We start from the raw sequence: 18,236 nt of genomic DNA on the forward strand, positions 1-18,236 counted from the left end.
GCCCAGGGACTGCAGTGGCCTTCCAGATGCCAGCATCGACTTTATTGATGCCCGAGACTCAGCTGTCCCTGGAGATAGAGTGCCGGAACCTCCCACAGAGGGAGTGTGGCCCGGTGCCCTCTCTTGGCGCCTCAGTGAGCTGTGGATCGATGCTTCGAGGCCAGCAGCTGGCCAGAGGCGACGGCTTGGCCACTAGCTCCCTCGATACGTGGTGTAGGACCATGGGCTCAGCAGCAGGGGCACGTGGAACCTGCGGGTCTCATCGGTGATGGTGAAAACAACCTGAGAAGCAGGGAAAGCAGCAGAAGAGAGTGAGGGGCCTGCATGCAGCGCAAAAGCAGCCCAGCTGTGGGCCGGGGGTAGGAGTTAAGTGGGGCCCGGCCCCAAGAGCCAGCTGGAGCTCGTGGAGAGCTAGAAACCTGGCCAGGGCTGCGATGGGGCTGAATCCTCTCCGGAGAGAGCCATCGACTTGAGAAGCCCAAAGGATCCCTCTTGAACAGGGTCAGGTGAATGCCTTTGTCCACAGGGGCTGAGTCACTTTTGGCCCTGCCCCCACAGCCTTACCCAGGCATAGGGCAGGGACGGATATGTTGTGGTGGAGTCCCTGGACGCCTTTCTTCTGGGAGCTCAAAGCAGGTGAACTCACTGCCACCGCCCTGGGAGAGGTGGGAGGGGTAGGACCAGCCTGCCCACTGCAGGAATCTGGGTGAATCACGGGCCTCCACCCCTGGCCCTCACCTCCACGTATGGGTAGAAGCTCTCCTGCCCCCTCTTCTTCCAGTAGCCCTCGGTGTCAAAGGACAGCTTGTAGGTGCCTGCCTTCACCGGGCCTGGTGGCAGGAGCCCTGGGCAGCGGCCGTCTGAGTCGGTGTAGCTGGAGAGAGTGGACGGTGAGGGGGGCCCCTCCCTGGCCCTCCAGGATCTGCATGGCCAGTGGCCTCAGACAACCCCACAGCAGGGCACAGTCTAGGGCCCGGGGTTCTGGAGCAGCTCAGGGACACCACTGCACTGTCTTTTTAGACAGAGCTCCAATACAGAGAGGCAGATGGGTAAAAACAAACAAAAACCCGCCTATTTTCTGAGCAACAATCCCTTTATACTGGCATATATTTTCCCAGATTTTCTCTACACATAACTGTGCTTATTTGTGGACTTAGGAAATACCCTAAAATGTATACAGTATAAAATGATTATACTGTACATACTGTTTGATAACCTGTACTTTTCATTTAATACATTGTGTGTGGCTTTCTGTACCGAGGAGCCCAGGTGTCGCTGGAGCACCCGCAGTCTCGGAACGGCCCGCATCCGTCACCCCCAGAACGGGAGCTGGTCCTGGGTAACTGTACCCAGACCCCCATCTGCATGGTGGCCTGTTGGCACTGCACGGAGTGTCCGAATGGAGGGTTCGGAGGGACTGTTGCTTTGCTCGCTAATTTGCACATCCCCCCCGCCTCCTGTCACTCCGGAGTGCTCTGGCACTGTACCCACAGTTCATGGGGGTTTGGGTATGGGTCTGTGTGACCCTCCAGGGGACTCCATGGATTCTTTTAGGACAAGAGTGGGCAACTCAGATGGGACCTGGACCCCCAGCCTCAGTGAAGGGCGGGGGGATGAGCTCCATGCCCTCAGGCCCTGAACCTTTGGTGCCCAGCCGCCCACTCCCACCACCAGAGGGCGCCTGCCTCCTTCAAAAGGCTCACAGGATAGCCCCAGAGCTACCAGGCGGGCCCGGGGCTGGGCCTGCCCCAGCAGAGCCTGAGCCTGGGGCCAGGGCTCAAGGCCTGCTGAGGGGCCCAGCGCTGCCAGGTGAGGCATGGCATCCCAGCTACTTGCCTCTTGCTGCCTCAGTCTCCCTATCTATAAAGGGTAATTATGGGTCCTGCCCACAGGCTGTAGTGAGAAGAGAAGTAAAGTGCTCACTGCGCACAAGATGACCTGTTAATCACGGTGACAATGAGGCCTTTAGATTACACCGTGGGCCTTCGCCAGCCCTGCCCTCAGGGGGAGTCACTGGGGGTGTGCGGTTGAGGAGATCACATCACGGTGGTCAGCAGTGCCATCTGACCTCAGTGCCCACACCCACTGGCTGTCTGCGTTCTCCTTGCCCCCTGGCTGGGGAGAGGTGGTCTGGACTCACGTCTAGCCCAGAGTTCAAGTCTACCTTTTCCTCAACTCCATCCACTGTTGGCCGTGGTCCTCCAGCCTGGACAGACAGAGGCAGAGGCCCTGGGCTGGAAGCCCCGAGGCAGTGTCCAGCACGTGTGTGGTCAGTGGGCTGCTGGTCGACTCCATGCCTCTGCCCTGCACCACAAGAGAGGGACGGGAATGAGTGCATGGGGCCCAGCCTTGTGTCCACATTGGCTTGGAGACAGCAGCCCGAGTCAAAAGCACTGCCGCTGGACGCTGGAGGTGGGAGGAGCCTCGGAGCTGCCGAGTCAGCCGCGGGAGGCTGTGGGGTTAACACACTGAAAAACAGTTGATAAATAATGCTGGCCAGTCCCCCACTCCCCCACACCAACGCCTACCAGGGCCCCCTCCCCTCCACCCAGCCACTGAAGGGCATCTCCGCACAGAGGCCACCCTCCAGCCAGTCCGTGTCGGCAGCGGGTGGCCAGACCCGGGTGCTCGTTCTCCCGGAGTCCAGCTCTCTGTCCCCTGGTTCATGGGTCACCTGGGACCTTAGCCCCCTGGCCGCTGCTGACGAGCCAGGAACCCAGCGTCCGGGCCTGCCCCCTACCTCCGAGGAGCCCAGGTGTCGCTGGAGCGCCCGCAGTCTCGGAACGGCCCGCATCCGTCACCCCCAGAACGGGAGCTGGTCCTGGGGCGCAGGCACCTCCCCGACCCGCCCCTGTCCGGACTCTGGCCCCTCCCAGGGCCTAAGAGCCACGTGTCCCACCAGACTCAGGTTGGGGGGCGCGTCCTTCTGGCGGGGAAGGCGGCTCCACCTCAGGGTCCACCTGGGGTGTCCCAGGGGCCTCGCAGCTGGGCTGGGGGTGGGCGGGCNTCGGGGACGCGCGTGGGCCGGACTCTCCCAGCAGGAGTCCCAGAACTACGTTTTGTGTTTTGTTTTTCCCCTTCCTTGGGGCTGTAAGGGTTTTGGCGGAAGCCCCCTCAAAGGGGGCAGATGAGTTTTGCGATACTGACTGCCCCAGAGACCACGTGGTGGTGCCTCAGTTTCCTCTCCCATAAATCGGGGCAGTAAGGACCCCCGAGGTTGAGATGAGGCGAGGCTCTCTGAGCTGTCGCTCTTGTGGCGCTGCCTGTCCCCCCCACCCAGCCCGCCCCCGTCCCGTCCCCTAAGGAGGCTCTCCGCACTGACAGGTTAGGGCCTGGGCGATGCCGTGGTGAGAAAAGTGACAGCCGAGTATTAAAATTATATAGATAACATGTTAGGTAACATAAGTAAAGATAAGGGCACTCCATTATGTTTAAACTCTGGAAGGGTTTACACCACCATGTTGGTCGACTGGTTGTGTTGCTCTGGGTATGGGGTGCATTTTCTATCTACTGGACAGTGAGCAGGGACTGTGTAGGTTAGGAGTCAGACCCCTCCAAGGCGGGGAAGGAGACCCTCCTAGCAAAGGTTGGGAGTGTGCTGGTTACACCTACTTTGGAGGTAGTTAAGAAATACCTATTTGAGATTTAAACACACATTACGTTTGGGCGGGATTATGTTTATAGGAGAAAACCCCAAACACATGCTCACACCTGTTTTTGCAAACACCCATGCATACAAGAGACAAGAAACAACCAGACTGTCTCCTCTGGGGACAATTAAATAAATGAGCCCTGTTATGCACCAGCATGTCCTGCTGCGGTCCATTAAAAAGAATGAGGCCCATTTGTGTGTAAAATGAACAGTGTCCTGGGGTGGCGCTGCTGGCGAGGCATGAAAGGGTGTAGAAAGGTGGAGTCGTCTGTAGTTTGATGCTGTGAGTGTGTACAGATTAAAGACTCACTCACTGAACCCTCACGACAGCTTCATGGTGTTGCTGGTATTATCCCCATTTTATAGAGTGTGCACAGAGAGGCTCTGTATTAGATATTTTCTACTCTGACCCCACAGAAAACTGACACCAGTGACCATCTCTGGGATGAGCAGTTGTGGATGGGGTTAGCTCTTGCCCTGTGACTCCCTTTCTAGAGACCTGACACTCTTTGGCCCAGGAGAGAACTTATTCGTTGGGAGAGAGGGTGGGAGAGCATGGAGTTGTTAACAATTCCTTCCAGGGCCTCTCTGGGGCCTACTTCCCCAACCTGCATCCATGCAGACAAAACTGCAGGGTTTAGGGTCCCTGCCCCTTTCACAGGAGACTTGAGACCCTCAGCCCATGCCTGGCCTCCGGGCATTCAGCCCTCTCTGAGAACCAGGATTGTCACTGGGACATTGCCTCCTCTGGAAACTTCTCTAATGAGAAGATGACAAGGTTTCCTTTGGCGCTTACAGGCAAATTAGAGCAAGGTGGTTCTTCTTCAAGGCCCTCGTCTACCAGAAAGTTATCACAATAAATATTTAAATGGCCCATCTTTGGAGTCAAAGTTATAATAAAATATGAAAATACTTAAAAATGATAAAAACATTTGCAGTGTGAGCTGTACCATATCAAGTCAGGGCATAATCTTTTGGTGAAAGATCCTGGTGACCCATACTTACAGCTGGGAGCTCTGGTCCCCTCTGGCAGGTGGAAAGGCACTGTGAGTCCACTGTTGGGCAGTCTGTGTCAGACAAAGTGAGGACAAGGGTCCCGCTGCCCGTGGCAGGTGGTTGCCCTAAGGAGGAAGCGAGACAGAAGAGATCAGACCCCACAGATTTGTGAGCTGACACATTTCCTCCAACTTAAATGCTATCTCATGTGGTCGGCTGGCCCTCCGGCGCCCCCCACCCCACGCCCATGGAATATGTCTCATTGGCCCACTGAGCCAGCCTGAAGAGTCGGCTTCATCTTACCATTTATCTCTCATCTAACTCCAAACACAGCTACTCCACAGAGCCCTGAGTACTCGCTAGGTCCTCAGGCCTGGGTCCAGCGCCAGGATTTGTGGGTACAGTCTGCCAAGTGCTGGTGGTCCCACGTAAGGTTACCTGAGCAGGGTGTTGTGAGAGTATGTGTGTGAATGTGACAATGTATGTGAATGTGTATGACCGAGTGTGTGTGGACGTGTAAGCATCACCTGTGGGTGTGCAGATGGGTGTTTGTACCAGCTGTGAGCGTGTGACATGGTATCTTGTCCCTTAGGGTGTCTGGGGGCAGACCTGCTACTCTGCTGCCAGTGCTGATGGTGCCGTGGCCCCCGGTCGCCTTTGCTATAACAGAGCAGCCAGGCTGGACCCCCTGAGTGATTCTGCTTGGAACCCTGGACAGCCTCGCTCAAGCCTTTACTCACCCCCTGGGATGCTGGTTAGATAATTTCATCTCCTCAAGCCTGTGTTTTCATGAATAAAATGGGTAAGATAACACAGTGCTTCCTGGACAGTTTCTGGTAAAGATGTGTTGAGATGACGTACACATGGCACAACGTGGAACCCAGCATGACTCGGGGCATTGGGTCAATGGAGGGGTATGGTCCAAGGATGAAACATTCAAGCCCTTACCATCATCTGTAGCTATGACAACCGCTGAAAATGTGTGGTTCTTCATGTCATCCCTGTGCAGACTGGCTCGAGTGGAAATGACGCCTGTTTCTGAGTTGATGTCCAGCCGATGGCTTGGGTCGTGCCATATCTGGTACCTGAAAGGGATAAACCCTCATTCTTGTAGGGCTGGGACCATGTGTCTCCCAGCCCTGCTTCCAGGGCATAATGAGCATCCAGGTGCTGACAAATTTAAGTATTTCCTCTGGCTGGTTCTCAGATATGTGGCTGGATTTCAGCCCTGGGTGCGTGAGCAGGCCCCAGGGCAGAAGGCCAGGTCACACCTCCAGTCCTACCTGATTTTCTGACACTGGAGGCTGTCTGGGTCCTGGGCCCTCTATGATGTTATTTCCTGGCCCACACCAACATCCTTGGGCACTTCCACCATCTTTATCGGGGGTACGAAGACGGGCCTCATTCACGTCCATTACATCCACGGTGACGGTGGCTGTGGACGTGGGGAGAGACGCCAAGGGCACCGCATTCGCCACTGTCACGTAGAGGGTGTATTGCTGTGTGGTCTCAAAATCCAAACCCTGAGGAACACAGCAGACGGTGGTCAGGGGACTCAGGGACAGCTTTCGGGGACTTTGCGCAGTAGGCCCCCCTTTGGCTGGCCTGCAAGAGAGCACAGGCCCTGGCTTGTGACCCTCTTCCTGTCCTGAGGGAAGGTCACAGCTTGGGATGGCAGGGCAGGAGTGGTTGTCTCGAGAGTGCTCCACGCTGACCTGGCTCTCAGATACTTCACACTTAGTCCACTTAGTGGACTTTGGTTAAGATCTTGGCTCTGCCATTTGCGGGGCAGCCCAAGCAGGTGACCTCACTTCTCTGTGCCTCAGTTTATCCACCATCAAACGTCCATAATTGCAGCACTCCCCTGCTGGAGTTGGTGTGAAAACTGAGTGCTAGGACATACACTGCCTGGGGCACTTGGTGAGACAGCGTGTTCGCTGTTTTATTATCCTCATACTTGGGAGGCAGTGGCGGGCTCTGAGCAGAATTATCTGAAAGTGTCCCCACATGGCTGGGCCAGGGGTGACTCGAATTGGGCCCCTCTGATGTAGGCCTCAGCAAGACATGTGCTTATTCGCAGGGATCAACTCCCCCCCCACGCCCCCGCATCTTCTCAGGTCAGATGCAGGTTGGTGCCCTTGGCGGAATTCTTGAATTTTAGCCCTTCTGTCCCCCCAGGCTTGTCTCGATGCTGCCCTTGCCTTCTCCATGTTTCTAAGTGACCCAGTATTCTGGGGCCAAAAGACCACATTTGGAACAAACAGCAGGAAGGCCTATGCCCTCCCCAGCCTCCTGGGATAAAACCCTTGGCCTAGCAGAGGTCCCTGAGTTTCCTCTTCTCCCACGACTCCTTCCCTCCCTGTCTTCTCGATTTTTCTCTGTCCCTGATAATTCATCTTAGGTTTGTCTGGGGAAATGGGGAGCAGATGGTTCCAGGCCCCTCTGCCCACTCTGAAGACCACGTTAGCTCTGGGGACCTGGCTTCCTGCCTCTGGGGTAAACCAGCAGCTTCGAACCCAAGTGAAGGCAGACACGTGTCTCTGACAAGACGACTCCAAGGCATTGCTCCAAAGGACCCGGGGGCCTGAGCCCCTCTGTTCTCGAGATCCCTTTTCTCTCCCCCGTTCCTGTCCCACCCATCCCTCCTCAGCACCCCCAGGGTCCCTCCCACTTTGGGGGGAACCCTAATGAAGACAATGTGTCACAGTTTAGCTCTATGGAAATATCCCACGTTAGTATTTTTCTGGGAGAAAACAGTTAATTAGGCAGCACTTCTGAGGTCAAGGGTGGTGATGTGGCCATTCTGACACAAGGACCGGAGAGGACCGCCATCACAGCAGGAAGCCCTCACTGGGAAGCCGGCTCTCCTGTGTGAAGAGTGTGCCATCTGCTCCCAGAACTAATAGTGGCGGCGGCCGTCTCCTCAGAGCTCACACCCAACTTGGCTGTTTTCAGAAGGCCGTCATTGGTCTCGCGGTCCGTGGTGACAGTGAAGAGCCCCGCTCTGTCATTCAGGATGGAGAACACAGCCTTCCATGCGGGGGAGCCAGGGACGTCTGCGTCCTTCACCTTCAGCCTTACTATCCCTGCATCCACCTTGTTCTCAAACACCCGGCCCACGTACTGCACGAGAAAGAGGCGCTCGTTCCTGACACCCTGTGTGGGGGTTCGGCAAACACACAGCCTGTCAGCCTCACGGAACCCACTGTTCTTTACCAGAGGGACCACAGTGCAGGGTCTTCTCTTAAAGGGGTGTCCGTCGGCCGGAGCTGGGCACCTGCAAAGGCCCTGCTCAGTGCTCTGGGTGGGCGCGTAGGCAATGGGGCTTGCAGCAGCTGGTGTCTGTTTTCAGCCTGTAGTAAAGGGGCTGGAACGCTGACGCCACGTCTCCCAGGCTCCAGCAGCTCGGTCCCGGAGTGCATCAGCTGACGAGGGTGTGTCCCCGTGGCCAAGCGCAGCCGCCCCTGGCTCTGTTCCCAGGTTGCAGCCACCGTCCCTGGCCGTCAGCCCTGCAGGCCCGGGAGCCGAGCAAGAAGTCGGGCCTGGAGTGGCTTCTCCGGCCTGTCCGCTGGCCCTCCCTGTCAGGTCCCTTCCGACACAGTCTCCACAGGGAGCAAGTGTCTCTGTCTTAAGTCTGGCCCGTGTGACTCTTAGGGGAGCTCCTGCTCAAATACCTGCCAGGCTCAGGTGAGACCCTGACTCCAAACCCAGTCACCTTGGGAACAATGCTGGTTTTACTGCTCAGGACTGTCAGGGTGGTAAGAAAATGTCTACAACTGCCTCTTTGTTTCAGTTGTAGGGGATACAGCCATGTGACCCTCTGCAGTTCTCTGCCTGGAACAGGACCCGGCCACCAAGTAGGTGCACAGTATATGTCCCGCGGAGGAAGGGACATTGTGAGTATGCAAATATACATGGGGAGACAGAGTCTGGGTGCAGAGGGAGAATTGAGCATAGGCAGAAAGGTGGGACATAGAGAGCAAGGGAGAGGGACAGACAGACCAGGTGGCCTGGATTCCTAGAGGTTTCCAGACCCTGCTTCTCAGCCCTCGTAAAGGCTCAGCTGCACCCCAAACCCCTACTCTCTTTAGGATAAATTCCCTCTATCCTGTATTCATCCAAGTATGCTGTACGCTGTGCTCCTGGAGAATCCTTGAGTTGGTTCCTGCCATCTGGGCCCAGGGGCTCTTCAATCTTACCCAGTGGGATCCAGAGGGCTCCCAGCCAGAGATGGAGCCCCTTCCCTGGCCTCAGGACAACCACATCTTCTCCGTATCATGGACTCCTCCTTCCACGCTCACCTGCCCATACAAGTCACCACTGGCAGAGAGGGCTGCCCTTGCCCCGGGACAGGGAGAGTTAGTCAGTGTGACCCAAAGATGTCCAGAGGGTTCTAAATTGTCACCAGGCTGCGGTATGAATCATGACTGCGGCTCAACACAGTGACACACAGGTCACCAGACATCCACCGGCTTTGCCAGGACTCACCCAGGTGGGGCTGAAGATGGGAGGGTTGGGGTTGCTCTGGGTGACTGTGATCACAACTGTTGCAGTCGTGCGTAAGCCTTCGCCTCCAAGGTCGGCAGCTTGGACCGTCAGGGTGTACGCAGGGGTGCTCTGCAGACAGGCATGCAGCAGTCAGCCCTGGGGATTCTCAGGGCAGGTTTGGATCCACCCAATGGCACCCAGAGAGTAAATATGGGACGCCCGAGGCAGCAGACCTGGAGGCTGCCCTCCTCCCCCCCGAGGAAGTGACCACCTTCCAGGAGCACTCAAGGAGAGACTGAAGTCTCTGCTTTCACCTTGGCTCTCCACTCAAAGAAGCAAACTATGCATAAATCAGATCACCCCCTCCCAAAGCTGACCCAGGAGGAAAGTTTCCTGGATTGGGATCTGATCAATATATTCCCAGTCCCAGCACTAGGCCAGGGCGTCCGGGAGCCCCTTCATTTATGGGTGCAATGCTTATGGGGACATGATGCTAGTACTTTTCTGTTTTCACCAGAGAATGTGGTCTAAGTTTGTGGGAAACAGAGTCATTTCATTTCACTTCTTACAGGAGCCGTCTTGTGGGTCACATTTGTGATTTGCCCCAGGGATATCTTAGGGCTAACTACACCCCGGGCTCAAAGTCAGCCTGCCCGCCCGGGCGGATAGATGCCTCTTCTTCTTTCTTTTCTTTCTTTCTTTCTTTTTTAAGATTTTATTTATTTATTTGAATGAGAGAGAGAGAACGAGCATTGGGGAGGGGCAGAGGGAGAGAGAGAAGCAGACTCCCGGCTGAGCAGGGAGCCCTACACGGGGCTCCATCCCAGGACCCTGGAATCCTGACCAGAGCTGAAGGCAGACGCTCCACCGACTGAGCCCCCCAGGTGTCCCTGATAAATGCCTCTTCCAATTGGTTGGTTCATGTTCTAATTGGTCAGGACTTGGTTCTGACTGGCTGCTGCCCTGCCTCACCGGCTGGGACTAATGTACATTTAACTGCACCACCGGGGGGCCCCTGCTGCCGCCTGACCTGTTGGTCCAGCCCAGGAGCGAGCACAGAGATGACTCCCGAGTCCCGGTTGATGGCGAACATGTTGGATTGAGGTACCGAGGGGTCCTGACTGAGGATGGTGTAGGCGATGTCTGCGTTGTAGGTGTTCTCGTGATCATCACAGATGTTCCTGCAAGGACAAAGGGGAGAAGAGTTGATAATCTCAGCAGTTAACAACTGGCAGGACAATACAAATTAATATAGAAATCTAAATTTAAATGTGTTCCTGTTTTAGTCTCTTCACTATACATGTGATAAAACTACTTATCAAGGGATATAAGTTCTAGTTCAAATAATTCACCAAATTATCATAATAATTTTCAGGTGATTTGTTTACTTTTTCCAGAAATCTTTAGGGCATCTTTAAAAATTTTTGTATTTTGTATTTTTGTTTTCAAAGATTTATTTACTTAAAAAAAATAAATCTGTGGGGCTCGACCTCACGACCCTGGGGTTGAAAGTCCTTTGGCTCCACCGACTGAGCCAGCCAGATGCCCCAGGGCATCTTTAAAAAATTTTTTTTTACTTTATTTTTTAAGTTTTGTTTTTAATTCCAGTTGGTTAACATGTAGTGTAATATTCGTTTCGAGTGTACAATGTAGTGATTCATCACTTCCATACCTCAAATGGGGCTCATCAGGACACGTGCTCTTCTCATCCTCCTCACCTGTTTCCCCCCTCCCCCACCTCCCTCCCCACTGGTGACCAGCAGTGTGTTCTCTAGAGTGAAGAATCTGGTTCCTGGTTTGCCTCTCCCTCTTTTTTCTCTTTTGGGAATCTTCTGACATGGCCGTCAGTATGGGATCCTTGTCCCTCATTGACATGGGTGCTGAAATTCTATCATGCCCTCAAGGGGAGGGTGAGGTGGCTGTTTCATATCTCATCTTTCCAGCTGTTCTGTTCTCAGGCCTCTCTGTCCTTCGTCCTCCCCTGGCATTGTCAGGGGAGTCCTTCCTGTCTGGACACTGGCCTCACATCAGGAGCTGGAGCCAAGCACACAAGCCAGATGGAGAGAAGAAGTGTGAGGGGGCGGGCAAAGTTGGGTGGGGGCAGTGCGTCCTGGTTGCTCCAACCAGGCCTCTGGGGTTGGGTCTACTGAGATATCCTGAAGCACATGTGTGCCTCACGTGGGTGACGAGAGGACAGCTGGTGCTGGTTGCTGATCCATGGTTTGTCAGAGGGCCAAAGGCAGCACGGAGATAGAGAAGAAAGAGAAAAAGAGGAAGAAGAAAGCATTAGTGGCTGCTGGTGGTGGGCCAGGAGGGAGAAGAAAGCATCCATCACAATGTCCTTTCACATGAAATACCCTGTGATTTTTGGTTTCATTTATCTTCAGTCCCAGAGAATGAGGACCTCAACATCCATTCCCAAAATATCAGATTGGAAGCTGTGGGCACATGGGCCTGTCAGTGTTGCCTAGGGTGCCATCACCATACAGTCGTGTCTGGAGGTCTGGTAACTCCTCAGTGGAATAAGTAAGAGCCAATTGAAACCAGAGTGTCCCCTGAATCAAGAATAATCAGTCCGGTTCTTGTTTGCAGGACCAGAAATTGGGAAATATGTAGGGAGTTCATCAGGGAGAAATGGAAGGGGATGCAGAAAGGGGGTGTAGAGAAAGCTATGAAATAAGAATGGCCACTCAGTGGAGGAGGGTCTATCCAGGCACCAGTTAGATGTAGAAACCAGCAAACGCAGACAGGACATAGAGCCAGAAGTGAGGCAACCAGCAGGCGTCATCTGACGGGTGGCGACCCATGATCCCTGGACTTCCTGGTGCTCGGAAGGACCTTCTTGCTTTATGGCCCTTGTTGGCCCCTCTTTGTAGGATTCTTTCCACCTGTAGCTGTCCCCAGTCCCAACTCTCTTGAGCAAGCCTGAGACAGTCTCTGTTGCTTGAACACCCCCTGCCCTGCCCCGCTCCACCCAAGTCTTTGCAGTTCTTGATCTGTCCTTTTTCATCTCGGAGTGGAGCCCTTCCCTGCCCTGGAACCCAGAGTGTGGATCCATAACATGACCTCCTCTGCTGTTCATGCTTCCGTTTCCCAGATTCTTTATATTTTCCCTGATACTACTGCCATGTGTCACTAAAACCCTCCATTGTTCTAATTAACCTGGGAGGGCTCTTTCCATCACAGACCCCTCAAATACCGCCTGCGTGAATTCGGGCCTGTTGTCATTCTTGTCTGTCACTGTGATCACAGTCTCCATCGGGTCCTCCACAGCGTTCCCAGTTGGAGACACAGCATGAAGGAAAAGCTGAAAGGCAATACAGGTGCAGCAGAGGCATGTGGGGGTCCCCCGGCCAGTGGGCACCTGCCCCTCAGAAGGCCCATTGCAGAGAGCCCACTTTCTACCTTCATCTCACATTTCGGAGCTTGGGGGCCTGAGAAAGCAGCACGTACTCCAGCCTCGGTGATACCATTGTAGTGCGTGCCTGTCCGTGTCTGCTCAGATTTTTCTGATGTGACGGCAGCGTGCTAGCCATATCCTACCCACCCTCTCCTTTTCCACAGAAAGTGCCTAGCTGGGTGGGACCACAAGGACTCAGGGTTTGATTTCTGCAGCATGTGCCCACTCTCCCTTCCCAGGGGTGGAAGGTGGTCCTGCCGGGGAGCTCGCTTTGAGTCTGAAAGAGGGCAGTGTACTCGGGAGGAGAGTAAACTGAGGCTTTAAGGGGCCTCGGTTTCTCTCCGAGGGGTGTGGTGGAGAGTCTTCTGGACAAAACACACCAGAGAGCTGTATTTAAATGGTGCTCAGCTAACGTGCATTGAGAACTTACTTGTAACTAGATACTGTTCAAAGTGCTTCACATACGTAAACCTAACAGCAAAGGGAGGCGGAGGGGTAACTTCCACACCCAGGGCTACAAAGAAGAGAAGTGTCAGAGCTGGGGTCTCACCATAGGTTGTGTGGCTCTGGGTCCTACACTCCTAACATTTGGAGAGTGTCTAGAATGTTCCAACCTAGAGTCACACAACCTGCTCATTCCCTCTGCTCAGCCCTCTCTTGCCACCTTCTCTCCCCCTGCTGCACCTTGGTCTTTGCTGCAAGGGTCCTGTCTTTTCCCCTCTAGAGCTGGACTCTTCATTGTGCATCTCTGTAGCTAACAGTAATGGCAGACGCTATAACAACAGCCTCTATCTCCCTCCAGTCCTGCTCTCGGCCCTGAGCTCAGAACTTTACATCTCACTGATCCTCGTCAATGAGTCTTGGAATTTGTCCACAGCTACAGAGCTCATTCTTCAATCCCTGATCCCTTCCCCAGCTCTGCCAGCCTCCACCCTCTCAACTCTCATGTGTGGCACCTGGAATATAACAGGTGCTCAAAAATTGTTTCATGAGTAACTTCAAAAATCCAATGGCTGTCTGAAAACGAGATGGCTGCCTCGCTGCCAGCCCCCGCCCCCGAAGCCACATAGGAGACACTCACAACATAGTGGGGTTCCTGCTCTCTGTCCAGGGGCATTGTCACCGTCAGCCATCCTGTCTCTCTGTCCAGGGGCATTGTCACCGTCAGCCATCCTGTCTCTCTGTCCAGGGGCATTGTCACCGTCAGCCATCTTGCTCTCTGTCCGTGATAAACACACCACGAGGAGGCCCCTCAGAGCCTCTGCCAGGGACACTGTAGAAAACCCGGATTTCCTTGTCTTCGTTCGATTTGACCTGAAGACAACACAGAAGCAGAACAGCCAAGAAGGACCCCAGTCCGGTATCAATCCCTCTCCATAGGGAACCCTAGAATGAAGCCAGAGTCCTCCCTTTGCAATACCTGAGCCATCATTTTTGGGTATGGGTCTCTTTCATTCTCTGGGATGGAGATGGGAGGGATCACCCAGTCTCTCTTTTGCCTCCTGGGACCGAAGTGGGCATGTGGTAACGTCAGCACCTCCATTTGGTATCCAGAGGGAGTACCCTAAAAGGACAGGAGGAGAGGGACCATAGCACAGGCCTAACCGCTCAATGAAGCCAGCTCTTGTAAGCACCACACTGACCTGTGGGAGGGTCTTGTTGCCATGCACATCTTCCACCACCAACCCCAGCTTCTGACGAGTCTTGGGAGCCCCTTCACTGAAAGGTATCCCCTGGGCAAAGAGCTGCAAACTCAACGGGAAGCAGGTGAAGAGCCCAGGGGTCAGGCTTTGGGACAACGCCTGTAGTCCAGCCTGGGTGTCAGCACTGTCCTGTTCTCTGCTCCCCAGAAAACAAAGGCCTCCACCTCCACCATGGTCTCTGCAGGGGAAGTCTGAGGGGGGGCGCTTTGTGACATCATGGGAGGGGTAAGGTGGAGTGAACATCTTCTTCCTAAATCCCGGAGATTGGAGAACTTTCTTGAGCACCAAATGCAGCACATGTTTCAATCTATACCGAAACTAGGCCTAAATCTGGTCTACAAACTCTTTCTGGGAACCCCTTTCATGTCCAATAACAGGGGATTGGTTCAAGCACAGCCCAATCTTGGTCATGACGTAACAGTGAAAACTGCAAGGAAGGCGTTCGAGATACTTTATAGAGGGAAAGAGGCAGATGAGAGAGTAAGGGCTCCACAGTGTTTATAAGAAGAGAACACGTAGGTGTCCTGGTGTGCACAGCTGTGTGCCATGAACAGAAAGCCCTCTGAATAATGGAGTTATGATACTGGGTGGTTTTTATTTTCTGTATTTTCTTAATTTTTAAAAACATAACAACTGCATATTATCAAAAGAAAAACCCCAATAAAGTTGGGGTTGCTGTTAAGTGTGAGAGCTTGTAATATATTAAAGTGCACGTATAAGAATGTTCCAGGATTTATCTCTGGGTTATGAGATTAACAGCCTCTTAAATTAAAAAAAGTATTTTAAAAAACTGTCTTTAGTAAATTTTGAGCAGTTAGATCTTTTTTTTAGGTGGGTTTCACACCCAGTACAAAGCCCGTGGGGCTGGAACCCCCACCCTGAGGTCAAGACCTGAGCTGAGATCAAGAGTTGGTTGCCTAAGTGACTGAGCCACCAGGTGCCCCACGCAGGTGGGTCTTTGAAGACAGCGTCTGTGGTGACACTCCTCCCTAGGGCTAGTTTTCAGAGGCTGGTTCAGGTACTGGCTGGGCTCACAGGACCGGGGCCAGACCTGCAGCCAGACAAGGCAGAGTCCAGGGATCAAAGACAAATTGACTACATTTCAGACAAGTGTGCCCTCCTCATGTGCTGCTTGGATGCTGGTGTGGCTTGTCCCCACCTCAGCTGTGGCAGGTGCTGTGCTGTTCTGGGTTCTTCATTGACCATTCTGGTGAGTGACACCCTCACCCGCTCAGCTAAGGTCCCTAAACAAGCCGGCAGTGTTCTTACCTGGGTGGCAGACAAGCAGAGCAGAAAGCAGGTGGGGCCGGCCATAGCTGTGGTGGCTGCCGCAGTCACCGAGCGCTGTGGGGTGGAGGCTGCGGGCCGCGCTGCCCTGTCGTCTCAGCTGTTGACGTGCTGTTGCCCAAGGACTATCGACCTGCCTGTCCATGGCAATCACGGTGTCAGGGGGAGGTGCTGGGAAACCAGCAGGTGCAGAGTCCAGCCAGGTGTCACAGGAATAGGGCAGTGGCCTCAGCTAAGGGCTTCTCAGCTGTCTACCAGGGGACAGAGACTCGGAATCCAGCCAATGTCAGGCATTCCTCTGAGCCTCCTCTTCAAAATGAGGGTAGTGGCTGCTAGCCCTAGCTGATGCTTGGGAGGGGATATCAACACCTAGCTCCCCTGCACGTGGTGACCCGAGACCATGCCAGATAGTGAGGGCAAGGCTGAAGTCGCTGTGGGCATCTCACACCACCATTTTCACACCACAGGTCAGCCCTGTTCTATGAAGGTGGGACTGCACAAGGGTGTGGATAATAGGAAGTGGATTTTGGGGGGCCCTTCTTGGAGGCTTGTGGCCACCCTGGAAATGGGGTTTGTTGCTGAAGGGGAGGAAGGAGGAACAGACAGAACTTTCCTCATCCTGAATTGGTCAGCCTCTCAAGGGGAGTTCCAGGTCAGTTCCAGGGGAAATGGAGGCAGGAATCACCTGGCAGTTTGTGGGTTCTCCTCCTACTATATTTCAGTGTGAGCTCTTCTGCCAGCATTACCCCTAACTCTGCCCCCCTCTGCAATGGCTCATGCTAAAGTCCCAGAACACTGAGGGCTAGGGTGATTTCTCAGCATTACGCTGTATAGGGAAGAGAATCCTCCCCTCTCCTCTTCCCACAGGGAAAGAAAGACCCCCATATGCACCTTCCTTTACAAAAGCATATAGGACTAGAGAAAATAGTAATGAATATTTATTATTGAAATCCACATAGTTTATGTAGAGACTCTTCACAAGCCTGGCACGGGGAGAGGGACAGAAGGGTCACTGTTCCAAGTCGTGGGGTTTTTGTGCTCCCCACATGGCCCACACTCCTTTTGGTATCTCCTGGAAGGGCTGGGGTTTGGAATTCAGCATCCATGAAGCCATTCTAGCAGGAACTGGGATGACATACACTTCCCTCAGAAGCAGGGAGGTAACCCCTGCAGGAGCGTGTGATAGTGGCCCTCGTTCATTGTGCTGCCTAGAACACCAGTGCCTCCTCTCTGCATTGGAAGTGATTTCTGGTTCTAAGAACAGCTGTCAGCACCCTCACTTGCCCAGTAGTGGATGCAACATGCTTACTTTGTGTTCACTTCCAGTCCTGCTATCACCTACCCGTTGTGTCCGTGGGGATTCTGTGCTCCCGGGGCTCTGTGGACCTTCTATGTGAATGGGTGTAGCCAGGAGTGGTTGGTGCTGTGCATATCTGCCCTGCTCCATTGTCCTTTCAGAATTCACTTACCGTCCATAAGTTTAAAGAGAAAATAATTAAGAATTTCAGGATTGCTGCGGCTGTGCGTTAAACCATAGGGTTTGCATTTATGCGTGAATGCGTTAAACCACCAGGGGCCCAGGCAGGAGGAAAGTGTGCTGCAGAAGTTGCTGCCGTGGGCTTTGTGAACACTGTGTGTGGATGCAGGCTCAGCGACACACTTATGGTACGTCCATTTCCTACAGACGCCAAGCCCAGAAGTCTGTTCTCAGCAAGGGGCGGGCGAGGGTCTCATTTCACAGGTTATTGTCAGTACTGGCTGCTTGTGTTGAGGGGGTTCTGAGCTGCCCAGGCTCAGTGGGAAGGGCAGCAGCCTGACGAGAGATGGACCCCTCCACTTTGCAACCCTGACCCCACACCTCCTTCTCAGTGTAGCTGAGTCTGTGCAGAGAAAGCAGTGTTTCCTGACCAGTCTCTGAATCTGGCTCCCCAGCCCTACCCTCTCTCTGTCCTCCCTCGTGCAGCACTACGGCCCTTGAAGACATGGCCATCGAAAGTCGTGCAAGAATAACGAGTTGTTCTCCCAGCCTCTTGTATTCCCAGCATCTCTGTGCCAGATTATGCCCGTGCTTACTCAACTTCGAACACCCACCCGAAGGCTGGAGTTACCATCCCATTCTCCAGATGATAAAACGGGCACACAGAGCTTGAGGAATTTGCCCTATGTCACACAACTGGTGAGGGCAGAGCTGAGAACTGGACCCACTACAGTCTGATATGGATCCCGTATGCTGTGTGCCATGAGATGCCAACCCTGATGGGAAAGCAAGGAGAGAGTGAGAGAGAGGAGCTGCCCAGATGGAGCCGGGCGCACAGATGTGCACACATGCAGGTATGCACACGTACACACGTGCGGATGTCCCCCCCTGGTGTTCACCTCTGATGTTGCAGAGGTGGGAGGGTACCTGGAGCCAGCAGAAGCCAGGGGAGGAGGGTGGCCTCAGAGGGCAGGGGCCTATTAGGGGAAAATACCATACTTCCTAAGAGACCAAAGAATTCACTTCCCTGATGAGTCTGTGTCAAATCCTGGATTTCTCTCCCTGGCTCAGAATTGATTCTTCCGTGCGTGCTCTAACTAGATTCACTCCTGACTTACACCTTTTCAGGGGTTGAGTTTTCCTGTGGGGACTTGGACCAAGAGTAGGAGTTCTGGCCCTCCTGGACCCTTCTGCTTTCAGTGATAAGGGGGGGAATGAGGTGCGTGTTGTGGA

General features: G+C 53.9%; 2 protein-coding genes across 2 annotated transcripts; both read right to left on the bottom strand.

Annotated features, from left to right (window-relative positions):
- Positions 1-15: 15 nt before the first annotated feature.
- LOC105240970 (cadherin-1) lies at positions 16-12,253 on the bottom strand. Its single transcript, XM_034638248.1, is given in 11 exon segments — positions 16-282; positions 739-874; positions 2,165-2,304; positions 4,658-4,773; positions 5,597-5,733; positions 5,932-6,048; positions 6,050-6,171; positions 7,583-7,771; positions 9,137-9,265; positions 10,167-10,317; positions 10,809-12,253. Coding segments are annotated over 11 exon segments (1,530 nt in total). The 5' UTR covers positions 11,012-12,253; the 3' UTR covers positions 16-192.
- Positions 12,254-12,304: 51 nt separating this feature from the next.
- On the bottom strand, positions 12,305-15,614 carry LOC117795144 (cadherin-1-like). The gene is made up of 4 exons (XM_034638247.1): positions 15,509-15,614; positions 14,180-14,281; positions 13,957-14,100; positions 12,305-13,755 (listed from the first exon to the last, which is right to left on the bottom strand). The coding sequence occupies exons 1-4, from the start codon at positions 15,551-15,553 to the stop codon at positions 13,480-13,482; spliced, it is 567 nt and encodes a 188-aa protein (XP_034494138.1). The 5' UTR covers positions 15,554-15,614; the 3' UTR covers positions 12,305-13,479.
- Positions 15,615-18,236: the final 2,622 nt, after the last annotated feature.

This window comes from Ailuropoda melanoleuca, chromosome 12 (assembly GCF_002007445.2).
Source record: "Ailuropoda melanoleuca isolate Jingjing chromosome 12, ASM200744v2, whole genome shotgun sequence".
Taxonomy (NCBI): domain Eukaryota; kingdom Metazoa; phylum Chordata; class Mammalia; order Carnivora; family Ursidae; genus Ailuropoda; species Ailuropoda melanoleuca.